The following is a 27,163-nucleotide window of genomic DNA, read 5'->3' as shown; positions in this document are numbered from 1 at the left end:
CCCCAGACTAAGTATTAAAATGTGAGAGTGGATAGAATTTATAGACCTCTTTCTCTATGTCTCCCAGATGCCTTTGCTGAATAACATAAGCATAATCCTAGGAGCAGTAAAAAAGACAAAGAGGGAGGGAGGGAGGGAAGAGAGAGAGAGAGAGAGAGAGAGAGAGAGAGAGAGAGAGAGAGAGAGAGAGAGAGAGAGAGAGAGAGAGAGAGAGAGAGAGAGACCATGAGAGATTTCCACACCATGTCCTAGAAAAGGATCTCTCAGCCTTCCACCTGGTCCACTGGGAGGCTCTGTAGGACTGAAAAGTGAGGATCAATCAGAAGGCAAAATGCATCAGCTGTAAAGTCTAATTCTTGGTACAAAAGGAGAAAGGGAAGGTAACCTTTTGGCCTGTATCACTCTCTTTTCTGAGAAAGGTATATGTTAGCTTGAACATGGATTTCCTCATTTTATACTCAGTCCTGGTCATTACTTAAGGAGCATTTCTGAACTCAGAGAGTATGGCAACCCTGTAGGGGATGGGACATTCAAAGGGATTACTGTCTTATTTTATTACAATGTTATTTTTCACTTAGAATGAGATTGCTCAGTTTATCTCTGGCTTGGGAGACAAGCACACCAGTGCTAGCTATAAACTTCTGAAGGATGCTGGGTTTTTTGTGTAATGGGAGAATCCATATATTAAATTAATGATGAGATGTGTACCTATAAGAAGGCAGGGCTGGGTGTTTCCTTACCAACATTCTGACAACACCTCACTAAAAGGCAATTTCCTTGTAAGACAGTCCCACAATGTGAACCCCAAAGATGATGCATCAGTGTTCATTTATTTAATGAGAATTCATTTAATGAGAGTTTATTTAGGGCTTGGTATGTATATGGAACTAGAGATGCAGAGACTAAAAAGAAATCATGTCTATCTTTAAATCATGGCTATCTTACATTTTACAAGACAGGAAACTATGTATTTAGATGCTGAGAAGTTGCTATACATATCTACACAAAACTCATAAAGTAAATCAATAAATTGGGGAGCAGGTGGCTAGTCAATGAGTATTTCAGTAGAGGCCTCTTGTTGTAGGAGGTCTTGAGCCGGTCCTTGGATGAAACTAGGGAATGATTCCAAGGACAGGAGCTGAGAAAAAGAACATCCTGGGGAGCAGTTTGTGTAAGACAGAGAAATAGGAAGTTGAATGTCCTGTGTGGATCAGAGCAAAAAAGCCATTGTGGCTGGAAACTAGAGAACATGAGGAAGACAAATGTGAAAAGAACTTGGATTTGGATTCTGTGCCAGATAGAGGAGAAGGCGTTTAATCCTGGTACACAGACTCCACTAGAGCAAAGGAATAAGAGAAATATGACATGAGCAGCTGTGTATAAGATGGATTGGGAAGGGGCAGAGCTCAGAAATGGTGATACAATTATGAGGATCAGGCAACATTGTTGCTGTTCAATTGTTTCTTTCATATCTGATTTTTCACCACCCCATTTGGGCTTTTCTTGGCAGAGAAACTAGTTTGCCATTTCCTTCTTCAGCTTATTTTGCAAATGAGAAAACTGAGGCAGAGAGGGCTAAATGACTTGCCCAGGATCACACAGCTAATAAGTATCTAAGGCCATATTTGAACTCATGAAGATGATTCTTCCCTGACTCCAGGTCTGTTCCTCTATTGATTATTTCACCTGGCTGCCCCATAATGCAACAGAAATATATGATATGAGCTGAACTAGAGTGATGTCTATATAAGGAAAGGGGATAATTGTCACAAATGGAGTGGGATAATAATAACACAATTTAAGATTTATAAAGCATTTAACAGATATTAACTCATTTTATCTTTATAATAACTCTAGAGGGTAGATGCAACTATTCTCCTTATCTTATAGATAAAGAAACTAAGGCAGATAGGAATGAAGTGACTTGCCCAAAGTCACTCTGCTCCTTAAGTATCTAAAACCAGATTTAAATTTGTCAGCTTGTCTCCAGGTCCACCTAACTCCTAGAAGAGATAAGACATGATAATTGATTGCTGGGGAATAGGGCAGAGGTGGGTTGGAACAAAGAATAAGGAGGAGTAAAAAGTATACACTTAGGCTATATACTTGGGCAATGTTCTTAACAAAAATAGCAAAGGGTCTGGAGAAAAGGAAAATGAGCTCCTTTTAGGGCACATAAGTTTAAAATGCTTATGGAATATTCTGTTAGAAATATCTAACAGGTAATTCATGAGTAGTTAGGGAAAAGAACGGGCTGTGTGTGTGCGTGCATGCATGCGTGTGTGTGTGTGTGTATGCATATGTATGTGTATGTGTGTGTATGCGTGTTTGTGTATGTGTATAGAAATCATTTGCATAGAGGAAGTAAGGGAAGGGAATAACATCATTAAGCATTAACTACATGCCAGTTACTTTACAAACATGATCAGATTTGATGTCACTAAGGGATAGGATTAAAACTGAACATATAAATCTATTTGTCATTGCTTGGAGATGTTGGTTCTTAGTAACAATGGACTCCCTTTAGAAATGTTACAAACCATCCCTTTAATATAGGGATGATTAACCATGGAAACTGAGCAAATTTCTGAAACAATAGAGTAAACGTAAGACAGAAAATGTCCTAAGACAGAATCCTGGAATACATCCACATATTGGGATGGGAGGTGGGGGAGCAATCTGGGTGATGATCAAGGATAATAAAGTTTATCAAGGCTGTTGGGAAGATCAAATGAGGAAACATTTGGGAATTTATTTTCTAAACTGTTAAGTGTTATATAAACAAGATATCATTGCTAATAGTTCAATGAAAAGGCTGATGATTGATGATGAAAAATTCTGGAATCTTCTCAAAGTATTAAGATACGTGTTCTAGTATTCTATGTGCTAAACTTAAAGATAAACTAAGCTTCAAGTTGTCCATAAACAATTCCCAAAGTTCTTCATTTCAGTTGCCTGGACCCCACTATTCCTCCAAGACTAAAAGACAGTAGGTGGGGAGCACCTTTAGAGAGACCCCTAATCAGTCAGGACAGAATAGACAGTACACAAACAAGATGGTATTTGTAGCCAAGAAAGTAGAGGCAGTTCGAAACCAAATATTACACCAAAGTCTATACCAGTAGGAGTTTAACAAACAGAATAGACAGAAGTAAAATTATTCTCCTCCATATTAAGCCCTTCAAAGAGGAGCTGCCCATTGAACCACTGAGGGACATGGCAAGATAGAAAGAGCTCTAAACTCAGGGTCACAGGATTTCAGTTCAAATTCCAGCTCTTAAGTCACTCCCTTGAGTCATTTAATCTCTCTTGCCCCTCCCTTTTATTTTTTAGTCTTTAAATTGAAAGTGTTGGATGAGAAATCTCTCTGATTCCTTCTAGCTCAAAATCTATGATTTTTCTGAAGCTATGACTGAGTTTCTGGCAAGGAACAAATGCTCAGTGGCCAATTAACAGATAATAAACTGAGACCCAGAGAAGCCAATGGAATTTGTTAGAACATGCAAGTGGTAAGCACCAGAGGCAAGAACTGAACCCAGCTCCTCTGAGTCAAAGCCAACATTTTTCATCATATTATACTATCTAGAAGTTTCTCTCTCTCTCTCTCTCTCTCTCTCTCTCTCTCTCTCTCTCTCTCTCTCTCTCTCTCTCTCTCTCTCTCTCTCTCTCTCTTTCTCTCTCTCTCTTTAAAAAATTGTATTTATTTTATTTTGAACTTATGAAATAAAATAATCATTTCTATGACATAGAACAAACAAAAAAAGATTTTACATGAAACTGAAAATCTATTGTGTAAACTTGCTATTCCTCTTAAATATATAATAAAGTTGTCATGTAGCTTTCTCCCCCTTTTTTTCATTCCTTCCCAAAAAAGAATTGAAATAGAAATGTATATTGAATAATTTTACACACACACACACACATATATATATATATATATATAAATGCATACACACATAATATTTGTTTCTAATGGTGGTCATCTCTCTCTCTCTCTTTAAAGGAAAAGTTACTTACTAATGGTAAATAGGCCATTTATGGACACCCCTTAAAATGCTTAAAGGAGGAAGAGTATCTTTGCCATGACTTCTAATGCATAAGCTTTTGCTCCCTCTGCAGCACTATTTGCTCCATCAAGATCCCCAGTATTCTCTGGCTCTTTTTCTCTTATACGCACTTCTTTCTCAAAACTGGTTTTCAAGAGATGATATTCAGGCTTCATTTAAAATTACAGAGAACTATTATGTTATCTTTTCCAGTAATATTTATATTTTAATATGCAACAGGGAAATTTTTTTTGCTTAGAGTATGTCATAACAATGATAATGATAAGCATAATATCCAGACTTGGTAGAGTGCTTTAAGATTTACAAAGCACTTAACATCATTATTTCATTTTATTTGAACAACAAATATAAGAAGTAAGTTTTATTAATATACTGATTTTATAGATGAGGAAACTGAGAGAAGTTAGGTAACTTGCTCTGGGTCATACAGGTAAGATTTGAATACAAGTCTTCCTGATGACAAGTCCAACATTTTATCAATTGTGTGATTTAGTTGCCTATTTAAAAATGACATCTCTAATTGAGACTTCCTTCAAGTCATGTTAAAATCCCATTGTCTACCACAACCTTTTCTTTATCACCTTTAATTCTAATGCTTTCCTTCTGTGGATTACCTTTAATTTATTCTCATTTATATCATTTGTACATAATTTTTTGCATGTTCTCTCCCCCATTAGATTATGAGCTCCTTCACAGAAGGGATTGTCTTTTGCCCCTTTTTATTCCCCTGTGCTCAGCAAAGTGCCAGTTATATAGTAGATGCTTCTAGATGTTTATTGACTCATTTTCCATGGGTCTATGGGTTTCTATCCAGCTCTGTCATCACATTTTCTGATGAGAAGTGGCTGAGGCAAGTTGATTTAATTGGGCAATGATCTCCCTAGTTCTCTGTCTCTACCATCAACCTAGACTTTCACCTGAATACAAGATGGACCATCATTTAGTGTTGAATAGAGTTTTGTGGGAAATTATTCCTATCAGATTGCAAGGCTCAGGGGAAAAAACACTCAGTTCAGTACCGAAAATGGTTCTAGCTTAGATAAAACATTTCCAAAAAGCCAACCTACCTTTTCTTCTCTACTCAAGGCTAATAGCACTAGCTTGAATACCAATGATGTGAAGGAAAAGGCAAGAAAATACTTACCAAGCCAACTTCTGTTTAAATACACTGACACAAAGACTGGAGGGGACTGTGAAGAAATCTACTACCGAATTCACTTCCAGCCAAAACCACAGCTTATCGTTGGCTGCAATAAACTGGGGGGAGAAAGAATGGAGAGAAAAAGAAAACACATGAGAAGCATTGAGACTGGTGTTAATCTCCAGTGCCATTTCCAAAGGATACTTGAGGAATTTACTGAAGTGGCAATCCGATGGTGGTCTTGCCTTGAAGACAGAGTTTTTTCATGAGCTATGTGCCAATTGAGCCCATGGAGAGGGGCAGACCATTTATGGCATTTATCTGTGATTGCTGAGGGCATCAGGGGCTAACTTGGTTGCTCAAAACCAGAGGGTTTTAGGATCATAGTTCTATCATCTAAGTACCCGATATCAAATCCCCTGAATTTCTTATTTAAACAAATGGATACACTTCCACAGGCATACACGCATACCAAATTCTTTTTAAAAATCATTTTATGAACTAAACCTGGAATTTCAATAATATAAACAAAATACAATGAGGGCATTCAATCTAACCAGTGGTATGATGACAGATATTTAATCTGGTGACTCAGAAAAAAAACAAGTATACCTGACACATTTTTAAGTTTAATATGCACTGTTAACATTTTCTCTATCACTTTCTTAAGCCTAGACAAAAAAGCAAAACAATTATACAAGCCCTGATTTGCAGTATTTGCTGATTTCTGAAGTGTAAATGCTCACACTAAAATTTTAACAATTAGCTCTTGTGATTTCAGCATACCCTCATCTCTAGAACTGTTCTGTATCTTGGAGTCCTGGAAAGTCACCTAGAATCATTGAGAGGTAAGCTGACTTGTCCAATGTCACAATGCTAATTTGTATTAGAAGTGGGGCTTGAACCTAGAGCTTCCTGATTCTGAGGGTCAGCTCTCTATCCACTGTTACCTTGCGAACTTTTGGAATTATATTTTGTAAGAGTTCACAGTATATAAAACCATATGCTGCCATCATAGAACTGCCAAATGATAACTCTCGGCACTTAAAATCTGCTGCGGCAACATGACATATTATATAGAGAGCAAATCTCAGGATCATGAAGTCCTGCTTTCCAAAAGCAAGGCATTTAGCTTCTTAGGTTTCCAGGGCAACTTACAGATCTTTCTTTCTTTCTTTCTTTCTTTCTTTCTTTCTTTCTTTCTTCTTTCTTTCTTTCTTTCTTTCTTTCTTTCTTTCTTTCTTTCTTTCTTTCTTCTTTCCTTCTTCCTTCCTTCCTTCCTTCCTTCCTTCCTTCCTCCTTCCTTCCTTCCTTCCTTCCTTCCTTCCCTTCCTTCCTTCCTTCCTTCCTCTTCCTTCCTTCCTTCTTCCTTCTCTTCTTTCTTTCTTCTTCTTTCTTTCTTTCTTTCTTTCTTTCTTTCTTTCTTTCTTTCTTTCTTTCTTTCTTTCTTTCTTTCTTTCTTTCTTTCTTTCTTCTTTCTTTCTTTCTTTCTCTTCTTTCTTCTCTCTTTCTCTCTTTCTCTCTTTCTCTCTTTTCCCTCTCTATTTTTTTAAATGATAGCTTTCTCAGGCAGGCTAAGAGCAAGAATGGCAAACATTTTAGAATGAAGAGAGAGAAGGAAGGAAGGAAGGAAGGAAGCAAGGAAGGAAGGAAGGAAGGAAGGAAGGAAGGAAGGAAGGAAGGAAGGAAGGAAGGAAGGAAGGAAGGAAGGAAGAACAGATATGTAAGAGATATCTGGGTTGGTGCTGACCTCCACCACCATTTTCAAAGAGTACTCTTAGGGACTTAGAGGAAATGAGAATGAAACCATGGAGTCATCTTGTAGAATAGATGTAGATTTCCTCTGACAAAGGCATTTCCACATGGAATGTTTCAAATGTCATGAAATGATAGGTTCAGTCAAATAAAAGTAAAATATTTTAACATGGTGGATCTAAATCAACTACCTAAACTAGCCCCCATATTTTCAAAATGGAAATTAAAGCCTCAACTCTTATCCTTACTACCTGCATGATCTTGAGCATCCAGGAAAACCTGAGTTCAAATCCCATGTCAGAAATTTACTATGTGCAGGATTGGTCAAGTTACTGAACTTCTGTCTGCCTTGGTTTCGGTTGAAAAACCAGGCATAATTAACAGTCTCTACTGAAGAGTTCTTATAAGAATCAAGAGGTATCATGGTTATAAAGCACTTCGCATGGTCCTTAGTACTTTGAAGATGTGATATAAATGCTTATTCCCTTCCCCCCTCCCTTGACCTCAATTTTCTTATCTGTGAAATGAGGAACTTGGACTTGAGACCCTCAAAGATCACTTCCAACATGAAACAAGACCTTCCTGTCTTTTTAAGCAGCACTAAAAATATGGCTTTTTGTTTGTTCATGATTTGTTTGTTTGTTTTGCACATGATTTTCCCAATTACTCTCTGAGCTTCTTGAGAACAGGGACTAATTTTTTTTTTTTTGGTCTATTCTTGTATCTCCAGAAGAAGGGTAACAATGACCAAGCTCTTATTCTGAGCCAAGTATACTCAGTTCACATTTTATAAATAAGCTCTTCTTTGATCCTTACAATACTGTGGGGAGGTGGTTGTTATCCTTATTTGCATTTTATAGATGAGGAAACTGAAGCAGAGTGAGGTTATGTGAGTGACTAGTAAATGTCTGAGGTCAAATTTGAACTCAGTACTTCTGCCTCCAGGTACTATGCTAATCCCTGGGATTTGAAACAGAATTAAGGGTTAGGGTGGGGTGACTAAATTGTACAGTAGATAAAACATTAAGAAATTTTCTAAAGCAAGTCACTTGAGCTCTATCTGCCTCAGTTTCCTCAGTAGTAAATGAGGAGGGAGCAGCTAGGTGGCGAAGTAAATAGAGCACCAGCCCTGAATTCAGTTCAAATCTGGTCTCAGACACTTAACACTTCCTAGCTGTGTGACCCTGGGCAAGTCACTTAACCCCAGCCTCAGAGGGAAAAAATAAATAAATAAAGGCAGTAAATGAGGATAATTATGACACCTACCTTCCCAGGGATGTTGTGAATATTAATATTTGTAAAGTGCTTAGTACAGTGCCTGGAACATACTATATAAGGGTTTATTATTTATTATTGTTATTCTTTTTCACTATACCACCCACCTCCTCACCCTAATTCCATTTCTGTTTCTAATTCCAGTAGTTAGCATTTTTGTTGTTCATTTGTCCAATCATCCAATTCTACAAGATCCCATGGACTGGATTTCCTTTACAAAGATACTGGAGTGGTTTGCCATTTTCCTTCCCCAGTGAGTTCCCATTTTAGAGAAGAACTGACACAAATAGAAATTAAATGACTTGCCCAGGATCATACAGCTGGTAAGCATCTGAAGCTGAATTTGAACTCAGGTTCTTTTAACTCCAGGCTCAAAGCTCCTGTGGTCAGCACAGTGCTTGACATAGTGTATGTACTTAATAAATGTTTGTTGACTAACTGACTAAGAATAAAGGAAACTTTTTTTTTTTTTTTTTTTTTTTCATTTTGAAATGTTGGGAACAGCTGTATGTGAATGATCAGGAAACAGATCAGCAGTTAGAAATAGAACCAATTTAACAGATAACTTCCTCTTTGGACCTTCATTACTTTAGTGACGAGACACTCAGATGGTAGAGGACTCTCTCAGAGATTAGAATGTAGAGAAACCTTGGCTATAGGCCTTGGACGCCTTGCCCCAAAGTGCAGATACTAACATTGGAGTCACTGCTGCTGCTCCCAACCCTCCCCCACCAATTTCTCCCCACCCTCCCAGAAACATATGTTTTTTAGTCTCCATCCATCCCCAAAGTAAGCAGCACTCCCTTGACACTTACCCTTAGGCCAAAGTAGAGAAGGAAGAACACGTTGAAAGCCATGTCGATCTGTAATGTGAAATCTTTGTAGAAATTCTGACAGGATTCTATTGGGCTATTAGACAAGGAGAAGAAAATGCAAGAGGTAAGTACAAGGTATTGGGGTTCCACTTCTCTAAAATGGGAATTCAGGGGAAAGGGAAGGGAGCAAAACAAGTGTTAGATATTTGGTCTTTCAACCCCTTAGAAAATACAAGCAAGCATTGCCAACGAGTCTGTCCATTCAACCATTCAGTGTTTTTGCTTTTTTTCCCCCATTGTCTGTTTATTGGTTGGTTGTATTTCATTTTAATCATTCAAAGGTTGAGCTAAAAATCTAAAGAGGATCATGCAGATACCTAGGAGGAAGAACAAGCAGGAGAGATAGCTAAAGTCCTTAAGTTTACATTAACCCTTAAAGAACTGACTTCTCTCTTTGGGAGAAATTGCACTAACACTAAGAAGAGTTCCTCACACCCACTAAGGCAGCTTTGATATACATCCCTTTTGGAATTAAAGAGTATTGTGTGTGGGAAGGGGGTGGACTTTTAAGTGATTAGGTGTTTAATTAAAAAGGGCCCAAAAAACATTCCAGGGAAGTGATCAGGAAAAGATTCTCATATCTGTTGTTCTGGATAGTCTGACTCTAGACTTTTTCATGTGGTTCCCATAGCTTGTGAGAAAAGCCTAGACCCCAGAGAAAATTAAATCCCAACCACCAGAGTCATGGTGAAATCTGAAGCAGTACTCTAAGGGTTAATTTTCTGGCATGCAGGTTAATTGCCTGGGTGTGTGTCAAGCAGCCAATGCGAACCCCCAGCACACTCTACTTTGGTCAAGAGTTCAAAAAGGGGCACTACTATACAAACTGGTACAAGGCTTCCATTGTCTTTCCATCAAGGATATTAATCAGTGATCAGTGTGGGACAATGCCAAGGTTTGTGCTGAGTGGGGAGCAGGAAAGCATCATAAGCATCTCAAAGCTGTCGATGGAGATAAAGACTGCTGCAATAGAATCAACCAAAGGTAGTCCTTAGGCCTGGATCATATACAGAAGAGTAAGATGAAATGAGAAAGACTAGTGGGGGTAGAGAGGAAAGGAGAAGCAGATTATCCAGAGGCAGGAAGCAAAGTCAACATCTGGAGCCAGAAAATAGCCAGCTTAAGATCTGTACGGCAGAGAATTTCCAAGGATTTCCCAGAATCCCCACTTGGACAATCACTGAACAAAATACCAGTTAGTATAGTTGTACCTCTGTTAAGGAAAAGGCTAAAAGTTGTACAACAGGCAGGAATCAATGCAGTACCAATATGAGGAATCCATTTAGAGCTACAGAAAGTCAATTTGTGGGGCTCCCAGATCATTACACATGCACCTCTGTTTATCCATTCCCATTATATGGTACAAGTTTGACATGCCCTGTTTCTCAGGTCACAGATCAGTAGCAAACCCTCTGCACAGGCATTCAGAGTAACCTAGAGTTGCATTTAAAGAAGGCATGGTGGGGTAGCAGCAGAAAACCAGTGGATTCATTTTCTCAAAAGTCCATAAAAAGAAATGACAACTACTCAGTTTTACCAAGAATATGAGCAAACCCACCCTAGAATATGAATGGGAGAGTCCTGAACTTCAAAAGAAGCAGGAGTTACAAGAGAAAAATTATAATTTCTCCTAATGTTGGCATTCATTTGCATGCAGCTCTTACAGAAAAAAAAAAAACAAAAAACCTTTACTTTTCTATGCTGAAAATAGAAGACAAAGCTATATAAGGGATAACTTTTTACAAAAACCCCTTGGCTTGAGAGTTCCTAGACATTGCATTTATGTAGAAGGAAAATGCACGATCCTGGCAGTCTAATAACCCATTGATGTGTAAGTCTCTGGGATAAAAATGTGCTGTGTATTGAAAGGGGGTGGATTTATTAAACCTATCTCATTAAGCAAATGAAATTATATTTGCTCCAGAAGTAAAAGAACATTGGATTGGGAATCAGAGAATCTTCAGTTTAACCCCCAGTGATGTTACTTATTGTCTGGATGGCCAAGTTAACTGATGCTTCTGGATTCTAGTTTATTAGCTAGATTAATGAAGGGATTGGACTAGTTAGCCTTTAGGGGTTCTTTCAGCTCTAAGCTGAGTTCATAGTAGTGCAGAGGACAATGGGAGTTTGTCAAAAGAGAGTCCCTATCTACAATGGCTCCTTGAGCTGGGCTGTATAACATCAAAATAGAATAGAAGGCAGGCTGTTTCCTACTTGGATGTCCCTCTTTTCCCATGCTCAGGGAAATATTAGATAAATGCCACAAGAAGGATAATATGGTTCATTCCATACTAAAGCTGATTCTCAGAATAGCTTTAGAGCTCGGAGACTCAAGCTCAGTATAAGTTTCATAGCAATTTATCAATACTGAATTTTGGCTCTGTAATCTTCCCTGAATCTTGCTGCTATTCTCAGGACATCAAAAGCAGCAGCAGGAGAGATGGTAGGTGGAGGATATGGGGTGATGCTTAGCACACAACCCATCTTAAAAGGAATTTCTTTGAAACTCTTGTGTCCATCACCTCTGATCTCTTCCTCCAAAAATCTAGAAATTGATATCAACAATGACATGCTTTTTGTGTGACTTTAGGAAAATCTCTTTACTTCCTATGGATCTTGATTGTTTTGTCAGAAAAAATAAAGGATTATGATTAGATTGTTTACTAAGATCCCTTGTCCCCTCATTAATCTGACCCAACACTGTATAAACTCTTATAAAAATAAATAGTGGTGATTTCAATTAATTTCTTAGCTTCTAGATTTTAACAGGGATGATGATGAGATCAGCCAGTAGAAACAAGGTTTATAACAAGATTGTGGAATCAAGAGAATTGAGAGAAGCCAAGAATGGTCATTGAAGAGGTAGAGATAGAATGGAATGTACTCTGTTTTTTTCTTTTTTCTACCACCCTCTGCTTGCTACAAAGACCCCAGTGAAAAATTTCCAGTCTGCTTTTTTTTTTGACTGGTAATAGAACCATTGAGTAGGAACCTGTAGTGGTAAATTCCTGAGATGACAGTCAATTGCTAGTCACTCCCTGTCAAAGACTCCCAAGAAAGAAACTTCTGTAGAACATGAGAGTCTTTAGACCTCCTACCCAGGATCATTTCGTTACCCATTTGAGAAGAGCCCATAGGGAAACTCCATGGTGTTATAGAAAGATATGATATTATTCATTGTGAGACAGGTTGCCAATAGTGGACAGAAGGTATTTTTTTTCCTTTCCAGGGGGACTTCATCTCAAAGATCAATGAGGACAGCTTGCTACAACACCAAATAAAAGGAACTCCTAGGTGAGGGTTCTTAACCTGATGTCCATGAATTCTTTTTTTTTAAGTGATAACTATATTTCAATATAACTGGTTTCCTTTGAAATTCAGTGCATTTTATTTTATGGAAACTAAGAATATTATTATGAGAAAGAGTGTCCCTAGGTTACAGCAGACTGTCAAAGGGGTCCATGGCTCAAAAGAGATTAAGTATCTCTATATTAGAGCTTTTCACATGTTATCTTTTACCTTTCTTTGTATTCTGAGCACTTAGCACAGTGCCTATTATATGAAAGGTGCCTAATAAATGTTTATTAACTGACTTTTCACAGGAGGTGTGAGACAGCTGCTTGCTGGGACAGAGGAATAACCAGTCATTTGGGTTCTTCTTCATGAGTTAAGAGACAAAGTAATATTTAATTGCTAATGATGAAAATTAACCTATTTCATCTTATTTTTGCCTCAAGCAAATGACACCTGGCTTCACATGGAATCACCTAACTCAACTACTTGTGACTTCTAGGCGGGTTATAAGATAGTTTGTCTGCATGTAGACTTGGATTACCAATTTACAAACAGGAGGCATAACAGGGAGGAAGTAGTAAGACACCTAAAACCCAGAGAAGCAACTTTAAGGATGTATCTAAGCCCTTGACTAGATTCTTATGAAAACACATTAATAAACCTACATGATCACCTGGGGAGTTTCTCATCAATATCAATATATTAATATATACATATATATATCTGTAGGTAGATCGATCGATCGATAGATATACAGATTTAAACATGGGTATCCATTTAGATTTGAAGGAAACATTCCTTTTCTTACTTATCCATATAACATGAAATCCAAATAAGCCTTCAGCCTGAGTTCCACTAAATTAACTTGTTGCCTTTACAGAAGGGTTATTGAAAGACAAAGCAAAACAAAATAAGTTCTCAATGGAGATCAAAAAAAGAGATCAATGGAATGCCAACAGAGGAAACCAAGAATCCCTAGATTTTAAATGTGAAAGTTCACTTAGATGGAAGTCCACAACTCTGATTCAGCCACAGTCTTTCAACTGCACTTCCCCTTTGCCCATTTACAATTTGACATTTATGATGTCTCATCTATTAAAGTCCCTATGCTGGAAAAGTGCTATAAAATACTTACAATGCAAAACATGCTAGGTCAATGAATGAAAGCACTAATTGTGTGCCAGTCACAGCATTAAGTGCTGGGATGTTTTTCTCTTCCACACACAGTGGATTTTATCGTACACTTATGATTTCATGTGTATAGGAAATTCCCAGGTAAGGAAGCTCCCTCTGCCAATGCAGGTCAGCATCTCCTCTAGTCTCAGAGAACTACCCTAGAACTAAGATGGGTCATATAGGCACTATGAGTCAGAGGTGAAACTTGAACTTGGATTTCCTGGTTCTAGAGTAGCTTCCTATCCATTCTGCCAAACTGCCCTCCACAAACAGTAGGCATTGAATAATATTTTTAATGAATGGAACTACCATGGCCTTTACTTAAGATTCTTTTTTTTTTTTAAACCTTCCTGACTCAGGGTTGTCTACTCACTTTTGAGTGGCTACAATAGGATCAGCTCTTTCTGTCCCCATACTAAAGACAGGTGGTATTATTTCAAAAGATTTCCATTCATCCCCAAACAGGAGTGATTAAGAGGATGTACCTGCCCCTAGATGACCAGCTGCATGCCATTTAACTAATTGCAAAGATCCAGGGGTTGAGCACTTATTTTCAGTTTCAGGTCTGAACAAGGGAGGAAAACACACCACTATAATGGGAAGTAATTACTACAATACTGAGTGGGTCTCATCAGTGGCATATGAATTAACAATTAGAAAGAGAATGCTGGCTGAGCACATTTTTATTTTAAGACTAAAATAAAAAAATAATGATGTGTAGGTGAGGAGGGGTTGAAAAGACTATCATTTACAAATGAAAAAAGAAAAGATAAGGAGCTTAAAAACATAATTTCAAAAATCTGAGGCTCTTCAGTAAATAAATTTCCATGTGTATGCCCACATGAGCCTGCATGCACATATATGCCTATATATATGTATATATATATATACATATACATACATACATATATGTATGTGTATATATGTGTGTGTGTCTTTCACTTGCATTCAGTGCTGGCTCCTCCATTTCCATTATCTCAGACTACCTCATCTCCAGTGCAAGCCCTCAGAAATCTACTTTTGTAATGTACAATGAACCAATCTCCCTGTCTCTGTCCTTTCTTTCCCATTAAACTGTGAACTTTTGAGATCAAGCATCATCTTTTGCCCTTTTTCATATTCCTGGAGTTTAGCACAGTGCCTGGCACATAGTAGGAGCTTTAATAAGTATTTGGCAAGTGGCTGGAACATAGTAGGAGTTTTAATATTTGGTGACTGACTTCAGTTATTCACCCTGTAATGCATCCTGTGTGAGGAGTGAAATTGCTCTTTAACACCACCTTGCATAGACCACTACTCTCTATAGTTGTCAGTGATCTAAATCTAATTCCTTTGTCTAATATCCAATGTCCTCTTTCATTAAATAGCTACAAAATGATCTATTTCCTATGATCCTTAGCATATTCCTCTGAGACCCGGAGTCTAAGTCAATTCATTCATCAAATGTTTCCTCATTCCTCAATCCTCACTGATTTTCTACTTTCCTGAACTCATAACATTTATAGTTTACACACATTGTTTCATATCTAATTATGTGTTATCTTTTACTGTTTATTATTCAAAAATATTTCTATATTCATTGATTTCACATATCTGATTTATTTTTTTCAAATGGATTTACATCTCTTTGAATATAGGACGATGGTAGAACAGAAATCATATGTTTACAATCCTTCCCACTTTCCCCTCCAAAAAAAAAAAAAAAAAACCTAAAATATGGTACCTAATAGGTACTCAATAAATATTTATTGTATTACTATAAAAGATCTGTTATTTCCTTGTTTTTCCTGTTTCATTCAATGAAGACCAATATAAAAGCATCTATAGAGAAAACCAGAATCACCACATATTGGGCAAAATTTTAGTGATTAATTTTATTGAATTTAATAAATTCAGCAGCAAAAACATAATCCATGGTATGCCCATTTTTTTTATTTTTCTAGTTTGATAGGATTTATCAGAGCTGTCACTTAGCAGCCATAACCATTGAGAACTCAAAATGTAATCTCTATGTCCCAATGAGCCATCAGAATTTTTTAATATAACTACAAGTGAAGTTTTCCTAACAAGCCATTTAACCAATTTATTTACATTGAAAACTATCAAGGTTGAATTATCCCAAAGAATTTCCATGCTTTGTTCCAATCAGGCTTCAGGTAATACATTTTATATTTTCACTTAATGATGACTATATAAGTGATCAATACAAATGAAATAATGTTGTCTTGAACATCATTAGCAGCCAAAAATTCTTGCTTAGTTCCTCTCTTATCCCGGAAATTTCCCCAAATCTGCTCATTAAAAACAGGCCAACTCAAAATCAGAAAATGTTTAAGAGATAGGACTAGCCCAAAGATCTTCTCATTTCTCTGACATGCTTCTGTTACTGCCACCTAGGAGGTTGTGCATTGAATTAGAATTCTAGAACATTGGAAATGCAGAGGACCCAGAGCCCATCCAGTTCAAAGAATTCTTATATAAGAATTTCCTCTATAATGCAACCTGTATTGGTTATCTTAACTTACAAAGAAGGGAAATCTACCAACACCTGAACCATTAGTTAATGGATGATGAATTAGATATGAATATTATTGAATAAAACTTACTAAGATTATATTTTCTTTTCTTATTAAAGTCTACATTTCACTCTATATTGCTTCCACAAAGAGTTCTTCATTTTGTCTTTTGGGGCCCAAAATATCATGTTATTTAAATTCACATAGTCTATATTAACCAGGCCAAAAGAAGTATCCATATATAAACACATTTTCATTCCTGTTCATAGCAGTAACTATGAACAAATAGCTGATACAAAATAGTTTTGATAGTAATATTCTGTGGGAAAAAAAAAAACACAGTTAGGAATCAGTCTGTAGGAGAATAAATTATAAGCCTTGAGGTCTTTCTCTGCCTCTAAGAGATTGTGCCACAGTTTTTTGCATATTAAAATGAGCAAAAGAGCATGTAGCTAATTAGGATGCTAAACAAACGGATTTATTTTATTTTATTTTAATAACTCTTTATTGATGTTTTGTTTCTTCTATCATAATAGTATTACATTTCTCTTCCTTCCCCTCCCTGTGATCCATCCCATATGATAGTTTTTTAAAAGAAAAAAAAAAGTTAAGCTGATGTATTTCAAATGTGAAAGACTTATTATGCACTCTAAAATAGGAATTATCATCATTATTAGTCGTGCCATATTTTAAATCTGAGATAAGTAGTTAACTAAAAACATTATAGGGCTTAGCAGTTAGGTTTTTTAATTTATTATGGCAGTAGAAATTGTTCATAAGACAATAGCATTGTCGAACATGGGACTAGACTGACAGATGAAAGGAATTGCAAAGACAATGTGGTTCATCTACCTAATTTTTCAAATGAAAAAACTGAAGTTCCAAGATGTTCAAGACTACAAAGGTGCTAAGTGGAAGAGGCAAGATCAAAATCAGATCATGAGAACATAATCCAATTCAAATATATCTTGCTTTCTACTTTATCACTGTCTCTAGTGATACTAAGATACAAATTCATTTGTTTTTTAATTTTAAAAAATTTTTATTTGCTTGTTTTGTGAATTGTTGATAAAATAGGATAGATATGCAGTTCTGTGAAGTGTTCTTACTAGACTACCACTTCCCACCTTCTCCTTCCCTAGGCTAGCAAGATTAAGGTAAACTTTATATTAGGCTCCTGATTTCCCATAATTCCTCCCTGACTTTGCCAGAAGCTAGAGGGTACAGGGAAGGATCTTTAGACTCAGGAGTTGGTAGCCCTATGTTTGGGGGCAAGTTGATGGTGCAAGGGTAGAGCACCAGGATCTCCGTCATGAGATCATGAGGATCTCACTTTCAATTCAGCCTTAGACATTGGCTGTTACACTGGCAAGTCACTTAAACCTTTTTGCCTCAGTTTCCTCATCTAGAAGATGAGCTAGAGAAGGAAATGGAAAAACACTTCAATTTCTTTGCCAAAACAAACAAACAAAAACTCAAATGAGGACATGGAAAGCTGTAGACAATTGAAAATAATTGACCAAAAGCTCTACATTTAAGTCTTGCTTCTAATGTTTACTCATTCTGGGATTTGGGACACATCCCTCAATTTCTCTGAGGTTCAACTAGGCATCTCTAAAATGGGGCTGGCTATCATATAATATCTATAATATCTGTGTGTTTTTCCTCTGATTCATAGGAAGTAACTAAGTAACAAGGTAACCAAGAACAAACAGCTGATTTTAAATAACCATACTCTGTGGAGTTCTGTAATCTTATTAACTCTTAATGCAACGTAAAAGCGACTTATTGATCAAATGATCACTCATTTTTCTATATGTAAGTATTTCTCAATGTTTTTACTGGGTAAAGTATGGATAGTGTGACCCTGCAGAAGTCATCTGTGCCTCATACAAGTCTCAAAGAATCTTAGTTGCAGGCTAAGTAATTATCTGTGTTGGTAGAAATAGTTCCTTATTTGGGAGTTTCCTGTACTTGATGAAATCAGAAGTTAGGTCCAAACATAGACAGTCCTGAGTTCAAATTCAACCTCAGATATTTATTTAATCTCTTTACATCTTGGTTTCATGATTTGTAAAATGGGATTTATAGTAGCACCTATAGAGAAAGGCTTAGAGAGAGATCAAATGAGATAATATTTGGAGAGTGCCTTATGAACCTTAAAGAGAAGTACTGGTGAACAACTGGATCCGTAGGAGGGAGGAGGGAATGTACCCATGCATACATTTATAAGTATAATTTGTGTTACTTATAATTTCCTCATCACTTTCTTAAGTCTAGATGATCTACAAACAAGAAATCAAGTCCTAATTTGTGTTTTGTCCTGTTCAAGGCTGTAAGGATAATGTGAATAATTTAAAGTTTTCAAAGTGTTTTACGGTTTTAAAATTTGAATCTCAAATCATCTGTAGGCATTGTAGGTATACACATTTTACAGACGAGGAAACATAAGCAGGTTAAATATTTTGCTGAGCGTCACATAGCAAATACATATCAAACAGGGTTTACATCTCCCCTGACTTGAAATGCATTGTTCTCTCCACAACTCCATCTGATTATCTTGAGTACAGAATCTAAATCAACGAATTCTGCTATTCTTTTAGTTTTATGAAATAGCAGGATCTCTTGCCCACAATTTGTTAGTATTAATATCTCAGTTACATCGATTATGCCTTAAGATATCATTTTGCTTGTATTTGTCATTTTATGTTTTGAATTTTCAGTCATTTGGTTAAATGGGTTAGTTGGGAAGGCCTCACTTAAGGGCTTGACATCATTAAGTCTATTAATCATTCCAAAAGAAAAGGCTTTTAATTAAGTTGCTGTTCAATAAGCTAGATATGGTCCAATAGCTATGAACATCTGCCTTATTAGTGCTGGATGTCTAAGCAGTGCTTTGGAATGGAACAGAAATTAAGGAGGATTCCTGGCTAAATAGGGTGATTGTTTGTCTAAAGGACTAGCTTTGGAGCCATGAACATCTTGGTTTAAATCCACTCTCTGAAACATACCAAAGGGGTGACTAAGGTGAGTCACTTGAAAACATAATTCTCTAAGATTATAAATTATCAAAGAGGTGTCAATAGGCTTTTGTGAGTAGAATGATCACATTGGGAATCCCATCGGTGAGACCAGAGTTTCAGATTATGCCCTTCTCCTTGCATCCCCCCTCAAATCCCAACCCTTATCTAAAGTCAGATAAAAGTACAGAGATGAGAGATCCATAAGTAATACTTAGAGGATTAAAAAAATGATCTCTGTGGGAGCATAGAAAAACTATGAAGCTTTAGGCTCCTACTGGGGAAGTTACCCCCGCCCCCAATACCTTCTTCTGGGACATATAGAAAGAGCTAGACAAGCTGACTCTTCTCTATGAAGTGAGGGCTTATTAGAGGTGTATTGGCTAATCAGTGTTGGTCAAATATAAATGGTAGAATTAACTCAATACTATGCAATTTTCCACATCCTTCCAGTTACTAGAGGCTCCCTGCATCTAAAAATTACCTTGTATTTTATTCTTTACATAGTATTTTATATACTAAGCTCCTTTAGGGCTGCAACTCTCTTATTTTGTCTTTGTAAGCCCAGAGTTTAGCAGAATGCCTGACACATAGTAGGTACTTAATTAATGTTTAATAAAATTTATTCACTGGCATGTCTCCATTTGAAATCACCCTTTCATGAAGATTACCCTTCATCACATCTACTATTAAACATTCTCTTGTTGGTGTTATAGTTTCTCAGATACTTAATGAATAAATGGAGGATCTTTTGGCTGGATCTCAGTGGGAAAATGTCAACATGGATATTAAGATTAATCTGCATCAATAATATTTTCTCTATCACTTTTTTAAGTCTAGAACATCAACAAGAATATAAATCAAGTTTTGATTGATATCATTACTTATGTCTGAGGTGTGAATGCTATTTAACACTGGTTGTCTGATAGTAGGCAATGGCTACAGCATACAACTGAATCCAAATTTTCCACGTCCAAGCCTGGATATTCTCTCTGATGGGAATGATCTCGTTTCCCACTTCTGACTCCCTCAAAATCATTTGTCTGTTTTTTTTTTTGTTTGTTTTGTTTTGTTTTGTTTTTTTTAAGACTCAATAGAGATGTACTTTCCTCCAAAAGACTTCTTTGTCTTACATGCTGATAGACTCAACTTCAATTCTAGAAAATTCATTGATTCTACCTTAATACTCAAAGCAGTGTGGTAGAGTAGATAGAATGCTGGATTTGAAGACAGGAAGAGCTGAGTCCAAATCATTACTATTTATTTGACTCTGGGTGGGTCATTTAATTCTTAACATCAACATCTATCAGTTTTATATTTTTCTATATTTTTATATTATGTTATTTATTTCTAATTTATATATGTTATTTACCCTGTTAATGTAAGCTCCTTAAAGCCAGGAATTATTCCTTACTAATTTTCTTTGTATTCTCAGTATTCAGCACTATGAGGCATTTAGTAAGCACTTAATAAATGCTTGTTGAGGGCAACTAGGTGGTGCAATGGATAGAGCACCAGACCTGAAGTCAGGAGGACCTGAATTTAAATCTGACCTCAGATACTTAAAAATCTGATCTGAGGTCAGATACTTAACACTTCCTAGCTGTGTGACCCTGGGCAAGTCTCATAACCCCAATTGCCTCAGCCAAATAAATGTTGTTGATTGTTCAATATGTAAAAGTATTAGTCAATAATCAAGTAAGTAATTATAACCTACTTTTCCTCTCTTTAAAATAAATCAATAGAAGGATATATTTAGGTGATATAAAAACAAAAGATATGAATAAAATTTGTGTAAAAACAAAAACAAAAACAAAGAATATAAAATCCAACTGGGCAAAAATAAATGCAGTTATTTTTGTAATCTCTATTTTCTTGATATGACTTATTTTCCCATCAGAAAGCAGAAATTCAGTACAAATGCCATACCATATATGGAAGAGGAGGGGCAGTATTGTATAGAGGATAATGTTGGATCAGCCCCAAGAAAATCTTGAAGTTCTAACACTTATTATCCATGTGGCCCAGAGGGAGTCATTTTAACTTTGTATGTTCCCAGATTAACACATAAGGTCAAAATGTGTTACTATCTAGATGGACTTTCCAAATGATAAATTCTTCATAGTAAAATCAATCAATAAATGTTTATTATTTTGTTACTATTACTAACACCTATTATGTGCCAGGAACTGTGATAAGCACTGCAGATACAAAAATTGACAGTCCACGCCCTTAAATATGTAATAAACTATTGTGAGAAGAAAGAAGATCTTAGGTTTGCATGGTATTTTACTGACATTTAGTTTGGAATCCATGGACAAAATATTCTCTTCCAATGATATTTAATTACAGAGGGTAAAATGACTATGGCTATGAGACAGTTATGTTAAGTAAATGCTAAATAATTAATTGATATTCCCTGAGCAGGTACGCTATGAGACAGGGTAGATTTTGTTCTGATGCAAGAGTTCTTAGGTTTTTGAATGTCACAGACTATGCTGGTAGTCTGATGAATCCACTGGAGTCCTCAGAATGATATCCTTAATTAATTGAAGAAAATGTTCCTTTTCAGTTCAAAATTAGTAGTAGCAAAGTTATAAATATTTTTCTCCTCCAAGTTTATGGACCCCCTGAAATATACCCACAAGCCTTTGATCTATATAAATATTGGAGAACGTCCATTTTTCTGATATGGGTTCAAGGAAATCCAACAATAGAGATGGAGGGATGAATTAGATGACCTTTTTAAGGTCATCTCTAGTTCCCAGGTTTAAGATTGTATATCAACAGCTAGACTCTTGGATGGCATTTAAGAAAACCTACACAGGAGAACTGCATGCTTTCCCACAAGTTTCTTCTATTCCAAAAAAGTTTCAGGGTGGGTTACTTCACCATCAGTGTTTACTTTAATGTAATTAAAGGGTTTCATGGAACAAACCAACATCATGTCATTGCAAGGAAAGTCCCACAAAACATTTCTTTTAAAATTTTTTTACAAAGTATCCTGAAGATTCCTTGCCAACTTACACCTATTTTCTCATTCTACTTTCATAAATTCTACCTAAGGCTTCTCCAGTTTGGGATGCCAAGAGGTCAAACCAGAGTATACTATATAGAGTACACAAAGTATCCTATTCTCTGTAAAACAATAATGCATTGGTTTCCATTTGCTCAAGTATTTACTTTGGGAGTCTTCTTTTGGATTTCTAGCTACCATCAATTCACACATTTTCCACGATTCCTGAAGCCCCAGTATTCCTAATAGTTAAAGACCACAAGGGTTCCTTTACCTGTATCCTTTTCTCCTGCTTGGTTTGAAAGGACAGCTTCTTAGCTGTTTTAAGAAATATTACAAAGAAATGCAAAGTGAGGTACTATTTTATGAAATACTACAGAAGAATATAAAGTGAGCTGCAGAATGGGATGTAAGTAAATTACAATATCAGAGGAAAAAATTAGCAGTTTAATAAATTACAAAGCTATTGGTATCTGTAGATAGTAGATTGTAAGCTCCTTGAGGACAGGGACTGTCTTTGGCCTCTTTTGTGTATTCCCAGCACTTAGCACAGTGATTAGCACATGGTAATAAATGTTTAGTGATTGATTAATTGATCTAAAAATATTCCAATCTTCAACATCAACTCTAGGACAATCATTTTCCCCAACTCTAGTATGATGTAATGGATAAAGTTAAAATTAGACTTGGAGACAGAAAGATTTAGATTCAAATTATGAGAAGGTTTCTAGTCACCATGTGATCCTGGCTGAGTTTCTTAAATTCTCCAAGTCTGTTTCTTTATTTGTAAAACAAAGCGGTTGCACTTGATGACTTGAAGTGCCCTTACAAAGTATACATCTCCAACTCTAAACTGGGAAGAAGCAGCATTTTGTAGTGGAATGTAAGAAGAACTCTGGATTTGGGGTTAAAGGAAATGAACTTTAATTTCAGTCCATTTGATCTTAGGAAAGCCATATAAACTCTCAGGACTCCGGTTCCTTTTGTAAAATGAGGAATTTGAACCAGATTATACTTAAGATCCCTTCTTTCTTTAGATTGATGATCCCATGAATCTTTCCTTTTCATCCTTAACCTTAAAATTACCAAGTCAATCTCATCCCTTTTCCATAAGTTTGATTGAGTTTTTATATCCTACATAATTTACTTCTTTGAATCCCAAAGTGGGTCAGAGAGTCTTGTGACAAGCCTATTCTTTCTACCTACAAACAGCCACAGCCACAGCCTTGCTCATTTGAATCCTGTCTCTGATACTTTCTAGCAATGTGAATTCTGAGCTATAGTTTCCTAATTTGTGATGGACAAGAATACCTGTAGGAAAGATCTTTGCTGCAGAATTATCTGTCCATGAGTTTTGATCCCATGTAGGGCTGCCTTCACTGTCTGTTGTGGAAGTTACTGGCTCTCTCCTCACTCTTTGGCTATAAGGTGAAGATCCCTACAGTCTTTCATACTGGGCATACCCACAATGCTCAAATTGTCTATTCTGTCTATGCCATAGGAACTGGACCTATGCCAGGTATCTCTGAGACCTCTACATCCTGATCATAGCTACTCTTTCTCAATATATATTAGTTCTAGAACCTTGAAACTGATCTGTCTTGTTTACTACTATGAGCTAATATGAATTCTTTTGGATGAGGGTCAAAAGAAATGGAATAACCCTTCTCCCCATTTTCTACTCCAAGATACTGAATGAGAAAGGACAGCCCCTCCTGGATCCTTCCTAATTAAGGCTAGATCACTGAATTACAGTCTTTTGGAATTGTAAGGGATTTTAGCAGTTATCATGTCCAATGTGTTTCTGAAAAAAAAAAAGAATTATCACCTCTCCAACATTCTAGAGAAGTGGCCATCTAACTTTACTTTCTTCTTCCTGTCCATCAACCCCCCCATATTTACATATATTACTAAGAAGGATCATTTCATCACAATCCCTAATTGTAAAAACAATTTTAGTATGTTGTCAAGTGCTTAATAGAGAAATCAGTACCATTGATGATCCAGGAAGTGGTTTATCCATCCAGACATATCTATAGGTACATGTACACCCTCATTAAATGAGTCAGCATGTCCTGAATATTATCTTCCCACAGTGTCTCATTGTTCAAGCTAAGGGACATTAAGCTCATGTATAAGGACAAGGGTTTTGCCCTGACTTTGCTAGAAGACCAGAAGCAGTCAGCTTAGATCTTTAATCAGACTAACCTTTGACTCCTTCACATATTCAAATATACAGGTTGTCCCCAAAGTTTTCTTCCTGTTTTAGCCTTAATTTAATTTAAATAAGGGACAATAACTCTCTTCTGTTGTTAGATATTTCCCAGACTCAAGTTCAGAAAAATTGTCTGACTTTGAAAATAGGCCCTTCTACCTAGCTCCACTACTTAGGAGAACAAGAGAACCTTCCTTTCTCTTTTCCTGTCTCACTAAGTTCATGATTCATCTGGTTCTCTAGCTACCCCAGAGTAGAAAACATGGAAAGAGAAAATGAGGAAATATCTCAAAAGCAAAGTAGCTCATAGTTCACGACTATATAGTGCATTAAAGTTTACCAAGTACACTTCATACAATTCCCTGAGGTTAATAATGTAATTATCATCACTCCTATTTTACAGATCAGATAACTAAAATTCAGAGATATCTAGGAAGTAAATATAAATAGAAGAGCTGAAATCCAAGTCTCTTGACTCCAAGATCTAAGTTCAATCCTTTTTAGACTATCCTTATCCTTGGCCCTGTGGACCTTCAGACAAAAATGTCTGTTGAATTTGGGAAGCTGAATAAGACCACATGAAAGATCCACACAGGAGTAGAGAGCTCTAACTTTCAACGAAAATCCGTCAAATACTGTTTGTCTAAGACCTGGCAGCAGGACTTTATGTGATCTCTTTCCCAGGAGAAAGGTACACACATACAAAAAAAGCATAAAATGGAAAAAAATCATTGGCTCCAAACACAAAAAATGAATAGATTTCTTGGAATACAAAGCTTCCTGCATCCTCTTGGGATGTCTTTAAGAGAAATGAAACTTCCAAGAATGATATTGAAGTCCATCCTCTAAGCTCCCAGAAAATTTACTACTTTTCTCTGTGTCTTACAGTGACTCTCTCCAAAGACTAGAAACAATGAGACCTGCTGAGAAACAAATCAGCTATCTATATATGTGAAAGACTTAGCCCAATCAGCAGGAAGGAGACTAGATACCTGAGGTGCCTTAGCAATAAAGCTATGGGAGCTCTGGAACAGTAGTTAGAAGGAATGTTGCCCAGGGCCATTTCTGGCAACTATTAATATTGTAAACCCCAAGAGCTACCTTAGTTCTTGATGTTGCCCTGTGGATTACCTAGTTATTATCACTCACTGTTCAGAACAGAAACTATACATCTCCTTCTTGTTAGATATTCCCCAGACTCCAATTTACCAAAAAAAAAAAAAAAAAAAAAAAAAAAAAAAAAAAAAAAAAATGACCTTGAAATCTGTTCTGTTCTTTTGTTTTTGCCTCCTCATGGTCCAAACCAGCAACCCTGAGCTTATCTCCCCAGTCCCACTGGCTTGTTGGTCAAGGGTCAATAACTACTTTAAAGTATTTCTCCTAGAAGGCATTTTAGCACCATGAGAGTATGGAGGACATGTGGCAAAGATGCCATGTATCTCAATCTCCCTCCTCCGGATCCATCCCATCACCCTAGAAACACTATAAATATATCCTCAACCCACACAATGGTAAAACACTCAGTATGTACCATCACCTCCATATCTAAACAGGAAGCATCAACACAAAATCCCCCTGGGGAATTTTCTGAGTGAGCTTTCCAACTGAGCACCAACTCCCTGAGTCTGGCGCTGCTCCACAGGGCCCTGCTATAGTTGTTCCAATTAACTGCTGCTTGACGCAAAAGAATAGGAAATGCTGTCACTGAACATGAATATTCACCACCAGGACACTGGTGTTTGTTGTTAAAAGTTGCACATGAATTTCTATGTAATGTTGAAAGATAATTATGATGTCTTTGTTTTTTACATTTCTTAAAAAATATATAATGACAGTGAAAAATCCTAGCATGTTGTTTTGTATTTTTTTTTTTTTTTGCACCAGAAAATGGAAACAATTATACCTTCATTGTTCCAAGGGGGAAGAAAAGCTGCATCTTGGTTTTGTCTTTGTCCAAAATCTTAAGACACAAGTTTTTGTTTTGTTTTGTTTTGAATATATCCCATTGTAGACATATGAGATCCAATGAGATTCAGGTACAAAATGAAAGTCATACATATGAAGTGAAGTGAGGAACAGAATCTCAGAGTTGATGGTGTCCCCTGGAGGCAACCCTGATGCAAATGAAAGAGCACTAAAACTTGATGTCACAAGAACTGAGTTCAAATGGTGATTCTGCCACTTACTATTTATGTGACTTTGAGCAAGTCATATAAACTCTTTCAATTCTCAGTTTCTTCATTGTGAAATCAGAACATTAGAAGAGATGACCTTTACAATCCCTTAAAACTCCAGATCAGGGTTCTTAATCTTTATTGTGTTATGAACCTCTCTGACAATCCTGTAAAGCCCATGAACTCTTCAAAATAATGTTCTCACTATCTTTACATGTATTTGTAAAAACAAAATGCTATTTAAAAACAATATTTTAAAGACAAAAAAAAAACATAGGTTGACAAAGGAAACTGAATATGTTGAAATATAGTTACTAATTTTTTTTTTAACTTCATGGACCATCAGGTTGAAAACTGCTTTAGATACACACTCCTATGGTCTCAGTTATTTCTAGAGCATACATAACAAGTGATCATCCTCTGTCTGAAGACCCCTCCAAAAGGCTGATCTCATTGTATTCCACATTATTCCATTCTACTTCTGGATAGCTCTAATAGCTAGAAGGTCCTTCTTTATATCAAGTCAAAAGCTGTCTCTCTTCAAATTTCATCCATTACTCCAAGCTTTTTGTTCCCTCTGAAGTCAAGCAGAAGTCTAATCATAGTCTGCAAATATTGAATATCAAATCTAAAATATTA

General features: G+C 36.4%; 1 protein-coding gene across 1 annotated transcript in view; it reads right to left on the bottom strand.

The window, feature by feature from the left end:
• KCNMA1 (potassium calcium-activated channel subfamily M alpha 1) overlaps positions 1-27,163 on the bottom strand; it is an 893,014-nt gene that overhangs the window by 329,017 nt on the left and 536,834 nt on the right. Inside the window, 3 exon segments of the mRNA XM_074296747.1 lie at positions 5,212-5,254; positions 5,256-5,324; positions 9,054-9,147. Of these exon segments, the coding sequence (XP_074152848.1) occupies positions 5,212-5,254; positions 5,256-5,324; positions 9,054-9,147 (206 nt within the window).

The sequence above is a fragment of the Sminthopsis crassicaudata genome, chromosome 2 (genome assembly GCF_048593235.1).
Source record: "Sminthopsis crassicaudata isolate SCR6 chromosome 2, ASM4859323v1, whole genome shotgun sequence".
Classification (NCBI taxonomy): Eukaryota; Metazoa; Chordata; class Mammalia; order Dasyuromorphia; family Dasyuridae; genus Sminthopsis; species Sminthopsis crassicaudata.
The sequence above is the reverse complement of the archived record's forward strand: the minus strand, read 5'-3'. Positions and strand labels throughout refer to the sequence as shown.